The sequence below is a fragment of the Erigeron canadensis genome, chromosome 1 (assembly GCF_010389155.1).
Source record: "Erigeron canadensis isolate Cc75 chromosome 1, C_canadensis_v1, whole genome shotgun sequence".
Taxonomy (NCBI): domain Eukaryota; kingdom Viridiplantae; phylum Streptophyta; class Magnoliopsida; order Asterales; family Asteraceae; genus Erigeron; species Erigeron canadensis.
Genome location: NC_057761.1, coordinates 35,925,521 through 35,938,250, shown reverse-complemented (window position 1 = coordinate 35,938,250; position 12,730 = coordinate 35,925,521). Strand labels below are relative to the sequence as shown.

Sequence of the window (12,730 nt, the reverse complement as noted above, 5' to 3'; positions counted from 1 at the left end):
ACATATAAGTTTGATGCACTTATATATTATATACATTAAATTAAAAGATGTAATAGTAATTTATATTGTTACTTTATTGAAGAGTAGTCTAGGTCTACAAGAACGTTAGAATAGGTTGTGACAACATTCCAAAATTGAAATATATAACTTTTTTCATCTATAAAAAGATGTGCAAGTGGACTTTTTTATGTAAGTTAAATCATATGGTTTAGTTTTTGGTTAATTGTTATAATTTGTAATGAGCTAAGGTAATTACATATATATTTTTTTATATATGTAAAAATATAATAAAAAATAAAATAAAATCGGGCCCCTTAAAAATCGGGCCTCGGCCCGTCGTCTACTTTTTTTCACCTCCTAAACTGGCCTTGTTAGTGTGTAAATGACAAGCTTAATTACAAGTTAATCGGGTTATTTAAGATTATATTGACGTACGTAGTTGTGCATATGATGAGTTAATCTACACTTGGTTGATGTTTGTAGTTATTAGTTTTAGAATTGTTTACTAAATTCATTACATTTGAAATTTAAAAGCACGTAAGTATTAAATTAATAACTATAATACGTAGATAACGACTATTTATCTTGTGGACGAGTATAAGATAGAGTCAACAAAAAATTTCTCTCAATAAGCTATGTATGAAAATAGGCTCGTTGTGTGTCGTTTGTTTATGAGTAGTACCAAAAAGAAAATAATTGATACAAGTGAGTATTGATCGTCGCATTGTGCCGTTTACAAAAAGAAAAGGTTTTTTTTTAGAAAAAACGGCAACTTGGTATTATTATTGAAGCTAGCAAGAGGCTAGAAAAGTACAAGAAGAAAACAAATAGAGAAACAAATCAGATTGTTAGTTTGTTCCAATATAAAGGAGTTCTAACCTAGGTCTTTGTGGACTTTAATACGCTAGTTAGCCATAAAAATGCCGAATGTTTAATGCATTAAAGTATGTCTTGGGTTGACAACTTGACATTCTTGTTAGAGAAACTTTTTAGGTTCCGAGCCTTCCAAATATGCCACTAGCCCACTACGATGTGAATTATTAACTGGATGATGTTTTTTTTTTTCCGAACATTCGGTCGGTATGTGACATCAGGAAACCTTACCGTATAATGGTGAAGCCTTGCACATACCCTAGACAACGAGATGTTAACCATGGGCCGTTACAAGTATTCGGAGAAAAAAAACCCAAGACTTGTCATCCTTAAGGATCAAACTCAAGACCTTGGGTAAAACCTGGAATGCCTCTAACCAGTTGGACTAGTCATTATTGGCTAATTGGATGATGTTGAATTTGGTGTCTGAGACAAATTTCTATCGAAGAGGTTTTTGGTTTTGAAAGGCAAATTGAATGAGAGGCGAGAGAAAGCTCGTCTGTGCAAAAATAAAAATAAAAATAATAAGGAAAATGTTAAATTAAGTTATTAGGACTTCACTTAACATGCATAAAAAGATTATATATTTCCATATAAATGTCTGCTTTTGAATTTTATGGTAGGTTAACTATTTAATTTACTTTAACGAAAGCTTTAAAACTTCGTTTTGCAAAACCTAAACATTAATAATCGTAAGAGTAAGAGTAATAACTAATAAGAGAAGAAAAAAAAGCCACAAGACTTTGGACTTTCAATTCTTCGGCCCAACATGTAGTGTGGTGTCAGCCCACCATGAATTGTGATCTGAATTCTCAACAAATAACAAAGTGAAAAGATTAATACCATACTTGTCCGTTTATAATTTTTGACTCGATTCGAAAAAATATTTTTTAACATGTAACTCGGAACATAACTTAATTCATAAGATAACTCGACTCGTAAGAGTTGAAACATTTTTAAATATTACATAATAATAATATAGTTATATACGTATTATAAACAAAATATATGTTGATTATCTTAATCTATTACCAAAATATTATATATTCAATAGTTACAAGTAATAAGCTTACAGTTCAATAAAACAATAGAAGATACATAGGTAACACACAAAATAATATAACTATTAATATAACATTATATATAACAATGGTATCAAACTACAATAACTATAAATTAGTGACTCGCATTGACTTGATCCAAGTTCACACAACGTCTCATAAAAATACGTGAAAAAAAAGTCACTTAACAAGTCGACTCATTATATAAGTTAACTCGACTTGTAAAAGTCATGGGCGTAGCTATTAAGGGGCCGGAGGGGGCGCCCGACCCCCTGAAATTTTTTTTGCGATGTAGAGGTATATTATTTTCATGTAGGAAAAATTTTGATATACTCGGTTTTGACCCCTTATTTACCCGAAAAATAGCGTTAGGAAAAAAAAAATTTAGATCCCGACCCCTCACTGAAAATTTTCTAGCTTCGCCACTGACTATTAAAAGTCTAACAATTCTGATTAATACAGGTTAGTTTGAATCTTTAACAATGTAATACTCCGTGGTATTTTAATCATAATGTAAGTGTATATAACTATAACTATTTGAGACTAACATTATGTTTTTGGGTTTGAATTATAAAAAATAAAAATAAAAATTATTGGAATTGAATCACCTCGATAATTAGGAAAAAGATTTTTAAACAAAATCAATTAAAATATCTTTTCATTTTCTGTGGTTTCATTTCATTCTCATTCTTAAATTGAACTCATATACATAACTTATTTTATAATTCTTTGTATTTTTTTTTTCTTTCCTAAAAAATCTCTAAGAACACAACATAAAATAAGCAACGTACCACACAACGTCACAACACCACCCACACGACACACACGCGCGCACATATGTTGGAATTTATTTATATTGATGCTCATAATCATGATGTGTTAAGTTAACGAGATAATGTCTTCTATACCATCATATAATCTTATTTGTTTATTAGCATAAAATTTAAATTTATACAATTGCTTTTCTCAGAAGATAACTACATTAAAATAATAATTCTTTTATTTTTGTTTATTTATTATTGGAAAAAGGGCATCGTATTAGTTTCCAACTTCTTTGTTTCACTTTGATAGATTAGTTCAATAATTCAATGTCAATATTTTTTATAAATTAATTTTTAACATTACTTCCAAATACAATCAATATTTTAAAACTTTGCAAAAAAAACACAAACCATGATTGTCATAAGTCATAACATTGTTTCTTCAATACTCTCCATAAACACAATTTCTTTTCTCCATAACCCTCTAAACCTATGCCAAAAACACTTATGCATTTGGCTGCGAAAGACATCTATGGTTTTCTATTTTTGTTTTTTAAGAAATCATGGAAAATAAATTCCACGTTTTAATCATAGTTTTTTCAGAAAAATTTTCAAGAAAACATAAAACAATTTTTTCACATTTCAATAGAAAAAGATGATAACAATTTTTTATTATTATTGTTTTTCACTTTTTTATTTCCCATTTCTCCCTTCTCCTCCCTCATATTTCTAACCTGTTTTTTAATTTTTGAAAATGATAAATGAGAATAACATAATCTATTTCGAACTCATTTTCAAAATGCTTATTTGTTTTATTAAAATTAAAACTCCTTTCATTTTCTATTAAATTAAAAATTAGAAATTTAGAAAATGTTTTTTATAACCAAACGTGCCCTAATATTTTTTATTTTTTTTAGAATGAGTTCGAATCACATATGCTAAGACTTTATTTTTTATTTTTTTCATAAGTGAATTTATGGAACCACATGCTTACATTACATATTGAAATATAAGATATAAATTTCTCAACAGAAATCTAGTAAATAAAAGCAACCAAGAAAGAATCTTAAAACTATACATATGAAAACGCTACCAAATACATAAAAATGGTAACTATAAATAATTTTCTCTTTCATGGTTTCACAAACTTCACATAATAATTAAATTCTGTCAAAAGTTTCCATGTAACAAAAATCATACCATACTCCTAAACCCTAATATAGATACCCCCAATCTCTACCAGTTGGACACGTGGCATCAGCCACTCTCTATACCATATTCTTAATTTTCTCTTTTTCTATAATTTTCATTCATATTTCCTATTTTCTATATCCCCCTCTTCTCCAAGCAACACACAAACACTTCACTTTCTCTCTCTATATCATCTTTTTTTTCCCTTTCTCTCTCTAAAATCTCATTCATTCTCCATAAATCTTTCTATAAAACAAAATCTTGATTAAAAAGTTTATTAATTTCTCATCCGGGTTTTCATTCTTTTTTCGTATACACCAAAATCTTGATTCATTAAATGGAACAGAGTATGAAACAGAGTATTGCCGGCACGGGTGGTTCTGCCACCGGTGGCTGCCGTATTCCGTCGCAAGATGAAGTTGAAGTTATTGGAATTTTACTGAATTTACCCAAGATAATATCAGTATCAGAACTACTCAGTCAATATAGTTTTACTTGGGCTAGAAAAAAGAAAAGATCTGTTTTGGTTTCTAAACAGGATTTATCTCTATCACTTTTTAATCAGCAGCCAGTTAATGAAGTAATTCAATTTTTACCAGAGAAAGTTACTGCGGCTGAAGCGGATAAAAGTCCTTCAACGCCACTCTGTTTTTTACCGTCTGTCGGTAAAAACTTGAAGAAAAAGGTAATTCAAGTTTTATAAGAAAATCTTGATGATCTTTTATTTTTATATATAAATTTTGGATTTTGACTTATGGGTTTTGTTTGTTACATTATTATCTCATCTGGGTTTATCTTAAACTGTTTAAATTTTTAACATTTTACTGTTTCTTGAATATTGGATAATATTCAGTCAATTATATTTAGGTTTCGTGAATTATATTGTAATTTGGTAATTAGGTATTAAAATTATGGGTTTTTTTTTTTGTTTTTAATTTCATCAGAAACTTGATATCTGGATTGTTATCAATGATCAATATTTTTGAAATTTTGATTATTTTTGATTATTTAACATATAGTTTTACTATTGATCTTTAATGGTTTTGCTTTCAATTCTTACAGGAAATTGCTGATTTATTGGAGAGATACAATATAATGCAACAAGAACGAGAGATTTTGTTAAAGGTAATGCAATAATCTTCAAAGACTTTACTTTGACTTTTTTTTACTGTCTTTCAGTTTTTACCGCAATGTTGATAATGTTATTTTTACATTTTAACAGAAAATAAAAGCCATGAAAACTCATCACCAGGAACTTACTGCCCAAAACCTGGAGTTAAAAGCAAAAAGAGATGAGGTAATTTTAATATTGAATTTATATTATATTATTATGGATATGGATATACTCTAAAATATCAAAATATTAAATATAATTGATCTATTTTGATTTCAGATTATTTATTCAAGAACAAAAGAAGATTTTCAGTTATGGAATAATGATCCTGTACAACATGTTTATCAACAAAATAAAATGACAATGTTTGCCCCTCCACAACAACAACAACAATGTCAACAATTCATGTTAGATCCTAATCATGGCAAACTAGCTTGCTCTAGTAACAATAACAATGGTACTAGATTTGGGATGCTCAATCATATTGATCCACGTGTCCACAATATTCATGGAGAGGCTTATGATTTCATGTCTCTATTTCAACCATTGGATCAAAGTAAATGTATAATATCGGATAATGAATTAAAGGCTAGAAATGCAGCAGCTGCCAGGAAGAGAAGGATTTTAAGGATGAAACATATCAAGAACAAGAATTCTTCTTTGTTGTCCATGAAGATGTCTAGAGGAGGTTGTAGATGACATATATAATGTGTTTTGACTTGTGTTGGTCAACCTTTGTGGGGTTGTTTTGGTAATTTCATCTTAAAGATGTCTTAAATTACCAGTATAACTTTTTTGCCTACTCTTATGGCTCATATTTACTTATCTAGTTGGGTATTTTATATGGATTTTTGGAGTTCAAGTATTGAGCAAATTTTGAAGGATTGAGTATATAATTTTTGTAGATAAGAAATTAGAGTTAATAATCAATCTTGATTTTCAAATTAAAACACATGTTTTTTATATGTTCTATCATGATATATTGTGAGAATATTTGCTGTATCTTTGTTCTAGCAAGTCACGTGAAACAAGCTAGACTTGCAATGCTAGTCATAAGCAAAAGCAAAGGGTCATTGTTGAAATGTACAAAATGCTAGTTGCATATCAAAGTATCAAAATTCAGGCTTTTAAGTAATGACTTTAAAAAGAGAAGATAACCCCTTTTATATTTTGTGCCTACAAATCTTTCATATACGTATTAGTGTGGCAGATGCAAAATGGAAAAGATTAGATAAGATGATATTAAAAAAAAATATTTTTTAACACATGACTAGACATAAAATATACATTTATTTAATATTAACAAAATAAACCTAAGTCCATGTGTGACATGAACCAAAAGCACTTTCAGTAGGACCTTAAAAACTAAAGTGTTAACTTTCATGGGACGTTTAAAGTGCGAGAAAATCAAGGTCCACTGGGCCTTAAAATTGTATAAGTTTTGAGTTAACACTATCATCTAAAGCGGTCACCAACGAAATAGCTTAATAGTACAAGTATCTTCAATAAGTCTTTCAGAGATACAAGACTCAAATTCGAGTCGAGTCTTATTAATTAAGAGGATATAGTTTTATTTCAAATAAATGTTGTGTCTTTAGTCAGTTTAATTAAATGATTTTTTTCTATAAAGTATTGAGGGCGAGAAATTCTTTTATGTAGACCGATTAAGATAATGTAAGTTGGATCCTTTGTTGCAAGTCAAACGATCCACACTTAAAAAAGAAAAAAAAAATCATCTAAAGCGGTCATAACTCTTATTTAGGCAATGGCTTCTTGGCTTAAAAGATTTCCTTGAATATAAAAATAAGATGCACATCTAATGACAGAATCCAAAACCCCGACTCCTTTGAATTGTGTGTACCTAAGGATTATTGCTCAAGAGTCAAGACAAACAATTAGAGGTTACGAAATACACAATTTATTAATGGAAATACCATTATATGCTGTTTTTTAGATGTACAATTATGCTTTTGAACGCTTGCTTTTGATATTGTCAAGTTGTTTTAATTTAAAAACAGATCATTATGAGAATTGTGATTATACAATTGTTAAGTTGTATCTGGATTCTAGTTTGCTATTCCTTTAAGCCCATAAAACCATGAATATCATGAGCCCTTCGATCACGACTAGCGGATAGAAAACCTCCGATCACGACTAGCGGGTAAAAAACCGCCGATCACGACTAGCGGGTAAAAAACCTCCGATCACGACTAGCAGGTAAAAAACCTCCGATCACGACTAGCGGGTAAAAAACCTTCAATTCTTTCGAATGGTTGAACAACAGTTACAGAAAAAAAGATGACATGTCCATCACCATTCTTTTAAGTCTATATATACCATTAAATATGTACGTTTTAAAGTTATGTATTGTATAATAAGGGTGTTGGCATCACCCGGATTAAAGGCGAGTGGTTCTCCCGACCACTAGTGGACCGGCGCCAACGTTGAACCACTCACGGGTGGTGAGTTTTGGGTGAAAGTTCCACTTGCGTGGAAGACGAGTGGAAGCCGACCGTTGGAGCTCTTTTTGACTGTTTCACAATTTCCCTTTTTTTTTACCCCTTTTATCTATTTAAACAATCCTTTACCCATTTATTCATACACACACATTTATATTCACACATTCATATTTTACACACATATACCTATTCATTCATCCACACATTTCACTTCAAAAATGGCAAACAACAATGAAAATATGACTCTGCGGGATGTAAAAATGTCGATGCAAATCCACCTAAATCACGACGACAGACACCGATCTCTAGTCAACAATGTCATTCAGAGTGTGTCTGAAAACAAGGCGGCTTACCAAGCCCAGATCGACCGATTAAGGGCTCTCAATCGAGTTCTTAACCGCAACGAAAGTGAGTATGACGTGTATCTTCGTCATAAGATGGATTGGCTGAATCAGGTTATCTTTTAGCTTACCACCGCCTCTATGACTTTGACATCCACGTTTGGCAAGGCAGTCTCGGTGATGGTGAGGATGTGCCTTACTACTCTGACCCGGGGGAGGAATACGTATCTCCTCAACCCGGCGACAGAGTAGGGTCTCCCGAGCCCTACCGCTACATTCACTGTAACATCCCAAACTATTTATTTAATGGTTGACTTGAGTCGTTAAGTCAACGTAACGTGTCCGTTAAGTCCATGTTAGATTTAATGCTTATATGTAGTTAATGTGTTATACGTGTGAGACTTGAATGTCTTATTGATTGACGTAGTAATGTGTTTAAGATGTAGTTATATGCCTTTAGAGGTGTTCAAAGTGTTTATTGAGTTGTATATAGTTCATATAGGTGTTTAGGGCTAATAATGTGACGTTTGGAAGCTGAGGGACGAGTTTTGACATAGGGTGAAAGTCAAAAACGGGATTAGGGTCAAAGAGCATGTCTTTAGCTTCTAATTATTCATAATATCTCTTTGAGCCCTAACCATTCCCCATTGCCATAATCAATTCCTTGTTCGATTTCGTCTTCCTTTGGTTGATTCGAGAGTGTTTTGATCAAGTTTTTACATTCTCTTTATAATCTCCAGGTATCCCAGGTATAATAACATTGATTTCATGTCCTTTCAATCCCTTGATTCGATTCATAACTGATCTAGGTCTTTAGAGGGTTGATTGGAGTCAAAACCGTGAGTTTTAATCGATTCAGTAACCTAAAACGATTGTTGTTGTGTTGTAAATCAATTGGATGTTAAGGGTTGTTTTCATGACATCATTAGAGTTTTAAAATGATGAATTTTGAGGGTTAAAAGTCGTTCATAAGGTTTGGGGTCGTTTGGGGTGTGTTTGGTTAAGTTTTGGGGGTTAAACAATGAGGTTTGTGCAGATTCAGGGCTAGCAACTTGGTTAAGCTACTAAGCTGTTGCGCAACTAGAAAACAGTGACATATGGCTCATATTTAGCGACAGAATTTTCAAATAGCCATAACTTTTGAACCGTAACTCCATTTTTAACAAATAAGCTATCCACGGAATCGTGAGAGGGTCTACTTTCTAATGGTAATGTTTTTAAAAGATTATTGTGATGTCAAGTTTCCAGAAAGGTTAATTTAGTGAGTAAATGTCGAGTTTCGTCGAGTTATGTAAGCTCTAATGTATTAATCGAATGTCCGATGCTTCAAGCCTTGTCATGGGTCATGTTTATAGATACTTAGGCTTGATTCATGAACAAAAGTAAGTAGGTACCTGTTTAGCTTATTATGTCGTTTAATGATTATAGGTAGTCGGGAATACTTGCAAAGCTCGGTAAATTACGTTATCTTTTTGTGCTCTTCTAAGAAGTAAGATACACTACTTTGACATGCTGAGGGTTCAAAAAAAGATGGTTTTCTTATAATAACTTCCATTTGATATCTTGATCGTTTATGGGTAATCGGGATACACGGGAGGTGATATGGGCTATGTAAATGACCTTTGAGGCCTGATATGCATTCCCTATGATTTGAAATGAAATAATGTGATATGAAATGAAATGATATGGTATGTTTTGAGATGTATTGTATTGTGCATGTTTGTATGGCTTGTTAATCTAGTTCATTAGACTCTTTAAGTTGTCATGTCACGTGCACGTTTAAGGGCCCAAACGTAAAAGATGAATATGTGTTATGTTTAGGTAATGTGGAGTCGTGAACTATATTTAATGTAAATCGAGCTCGTATGTGATATGAAAGTGTTAAGCTTAACCCGTACTTAACCTTACCCGGCGGGTGCGAATATGGTTGCTTGGGTGGCTCCTTGCAACATAATTACGTGGTTTGAGTATCTCCGGGTGGAGTGATTACCCACCAATGTCTTTGAACATACGGACTACTCCTGGATTGGCTTGCCATTCCTTAACGACACTGATGGACCACCGTAAGGCTTATCCATCCGGTCGGGTGTGACTTATGTCACACTTACAAAGATGTATACGTTATATGAGATGCGTGACTTATGTTATAATTATAAAGATGTTCAGATGTTATATGTGAGATGCAAAGATGACTAGGCACATTTAGGATAACCCATCCTAATATGAAAGATGTTGATGCTATGATATGTATGTGAGATGATATGTTTGATGATATGTGTCTTAACGACTTAATATGACTTTTATATAATGTTTTAAATGGACAAACGTTTTATAAACTATGTGTTATCTTACTTAGCTAATTCGTTAGCTAACACATGCTCTTTTAAAATGTGTTGTTCCATCAGGTCCAACATTAGTGAGCATGTAGATATGAGAAGACGTGAGGCATGGGTAGATGATCTTGAAGCTGGCTATAGTTTACCCATAGTGGTTGCTCGCTTTAGACATTTGTTTTATGTTTAGATAATAATGACTTGTCTTGATTATGTAGTCGGTTGTTTAATGTTGGGCAACCGATGGGTTTCCATTTGAACTTATTTTGATGATATGGCTAGTAACACCATTTAATGAATAAACCAAATAGATTATGCTGATTTGGACTTTTAAAGTTTACTTCCGCTTTTTTTTAACACCGTTAGGCGAAAGTTTTTGGAAATCCATGTTTTTAAATGATGGGTGTTACATTCATTGCAACGACGGTGATAAGATTGTGGACTCGGACTATTCCGAGTGTTAGGTTTACGTATTTTATTAAGTAATGTTTTATTATGTTTTATTTAGTATTATGTTATGTTTTATTATGTTTTTTTTGTTTTGTGTAATGTTTTATTATGTTTTATTTAGTATTATGTTTATGTTTTATTAAGTATTATGTAACGGTAATGAAATTTTAGTTTTAAAAATAAAAATAAAATTGTAGTGAGTGATGAGTGAGTGGTTGCAATGCCAACAAAATTAGGTGAATGGTAAGTGAGTGATAGATTTGAGGTGTCATAATGTGATTGGTTAAAAGTAATGATGCATCACCCTAATATGCATCATATTTGGTGACTCTAAGGCTAAACCTAAAGTTGCAAATTCCCTCATTGCCTAAAATAGATAAACCGAGGTACTTGACTTCTTGAAAAACCTTTAAAAGTTTTGTGAATTTTCATGAACTATTCAAACGCCTGGAAATGAATAAGGACTCCAATAGGCCAAGACCCATTTGGCTTAGAATTGTTGGTCTTTTGTAATTCAGGAAAAGAGGTGATTGACAGAAATTCTAACTTGAAAGCATCCTAACTTCTATACTCCCTTATAAAGAGTATTGGATCTCTTTATTCAGTATTTTTTTTCTTCCTAAAATACTCTTACTTAAATATAATACCCTTATATACCCTTCTTTCCTCATTCACTCTAATCATTACACACTCTCATTATCACCTTCCGTCGTCGCCCTCCTTCTCCACCGCCTCCTTCGCTCTCCACTACCGCCTCCCTTTCTTATTGTCATCACCTTGTAGCCGCTGCAACGCGCGGGAACTATGCTCGTATTTTTAAAACCGACTAAACAGAAATGTTGCATTTATTTTGATGCAACTAGATTAGTAAATAAGAATTCAAAAGAAAAACAAATATCCAAGAGAAGTAAAGGGGGATATGAACAATTTCAGCTATAAATGGCAAAATCTAATACGTACATATGTTTATGTTCTATATATAGAAGAAAGATTTATTTGAGAATATTTATGCGGAGACTTGATTTTTTGCTTGTTGAAGAATGTTATGACATCATAACTTTTCAATCACTATGACATAAACTTCGGAAATGTGGCTTTTAACTTTGTTTGTATGTCTATTAATAATTAATAATTAATAAAGAAAATCTAAATTTCTTGTACTTACGTTAAAATACACATGGTGTACGAGTACTTATTATTATTCGTATAATCGTATTTCGTATGATACAATGATTTTTTTTTTCTTTATATTATTTGATTTTCTATTGAAATGCTAGTTCATGCTAAATGTACGATTATGATTATCTAGACGGTCATTACTTTTAACTGCCTTTTTTTTTTACTCTTACAAATTTGTTTTGATAATATTATGTGTATTGATTTTAGATAAAATGATAAATTTTTCTAAAATAATAGCCTGATAATCTTCCTAACAATCAGATGAAAACATGTGTAAACGGGATAAGATTAGAAAAAAAAATTGATGGAATTCACATGTCACCATCTAATAATTTTAGAAATATTTTTAGACTAATCTTTAGAAATATGACAAACAACACAATCTATTCTCATTCTAGTTATTTATTCGTGTTCCTAATATCTATATTTTGTATTATTTTTTTCCATTATAATTTACTTCTACTAAACATGTTCTTTAATAAAGGATAACCATTATAACTGTCATTATCAATTATTAATATACATTTGATTTTATACTCTATTATGCAAAAATTTGAGAAGAGGTTTTTTAAGTATAAAAAGAGAATTTTTATACCTCTAATAAATTACTAATGACGACTATTAAGATTGTCAATATCATTTTTTTATTAATATTATTTCATTTGAATGGCTTTGTTATAAACTACATTTTCACAACCCATCATTTGCACAATAAAATACACTAACCCTTATAATGATCATAAACAATTATACATAACCATATCTCTTATATTAATTAAATACGATTATAATGACATCATATTTTCTTAAAAATTGATTACATGACCTCACAATATTTATTTACGTGAATTTTGAAAAATTACTAATTTTGTTAATGTAATGTCATTTTGTATTAATAAAATTAAACTAAATTCATGTTTTTACAAGTTACTATTTTAACCCTAAATTTCAATTTTATAAACAAAGTG

At 31.1% G+C, this 12,730-nt stretch overlaps 1 protein-coding gene across 1 annotated transcript; it reads left to right on the top strand.

The window, feature by feature from the left end:
* The first annotated feature begins 4,033 nt into the window (after positions 1–4,033).
* Positions 4,034–5,862, top strand: LOC122585377. The gene is made up of 4 exons (XM_043757513.1): positions 4,034–4,571; positions 4,949–5,011; positions 5,109–5,183; positions 5,280–5,862. Exons 1-4 carry the CDS (start codon positions 4,224–4,226, stop codon positions 5,697–5,699), a joined length of 906 nt encoding a protein of 301 aa, XP_043613448.1. The 5' UTR covers positions 4,034–4,223; the 3' UTR covers positions 5,700–5,862.
* The last annotated feature ends 6,868 nt before the right edge of the window (positions 5,863–12,730 follow it).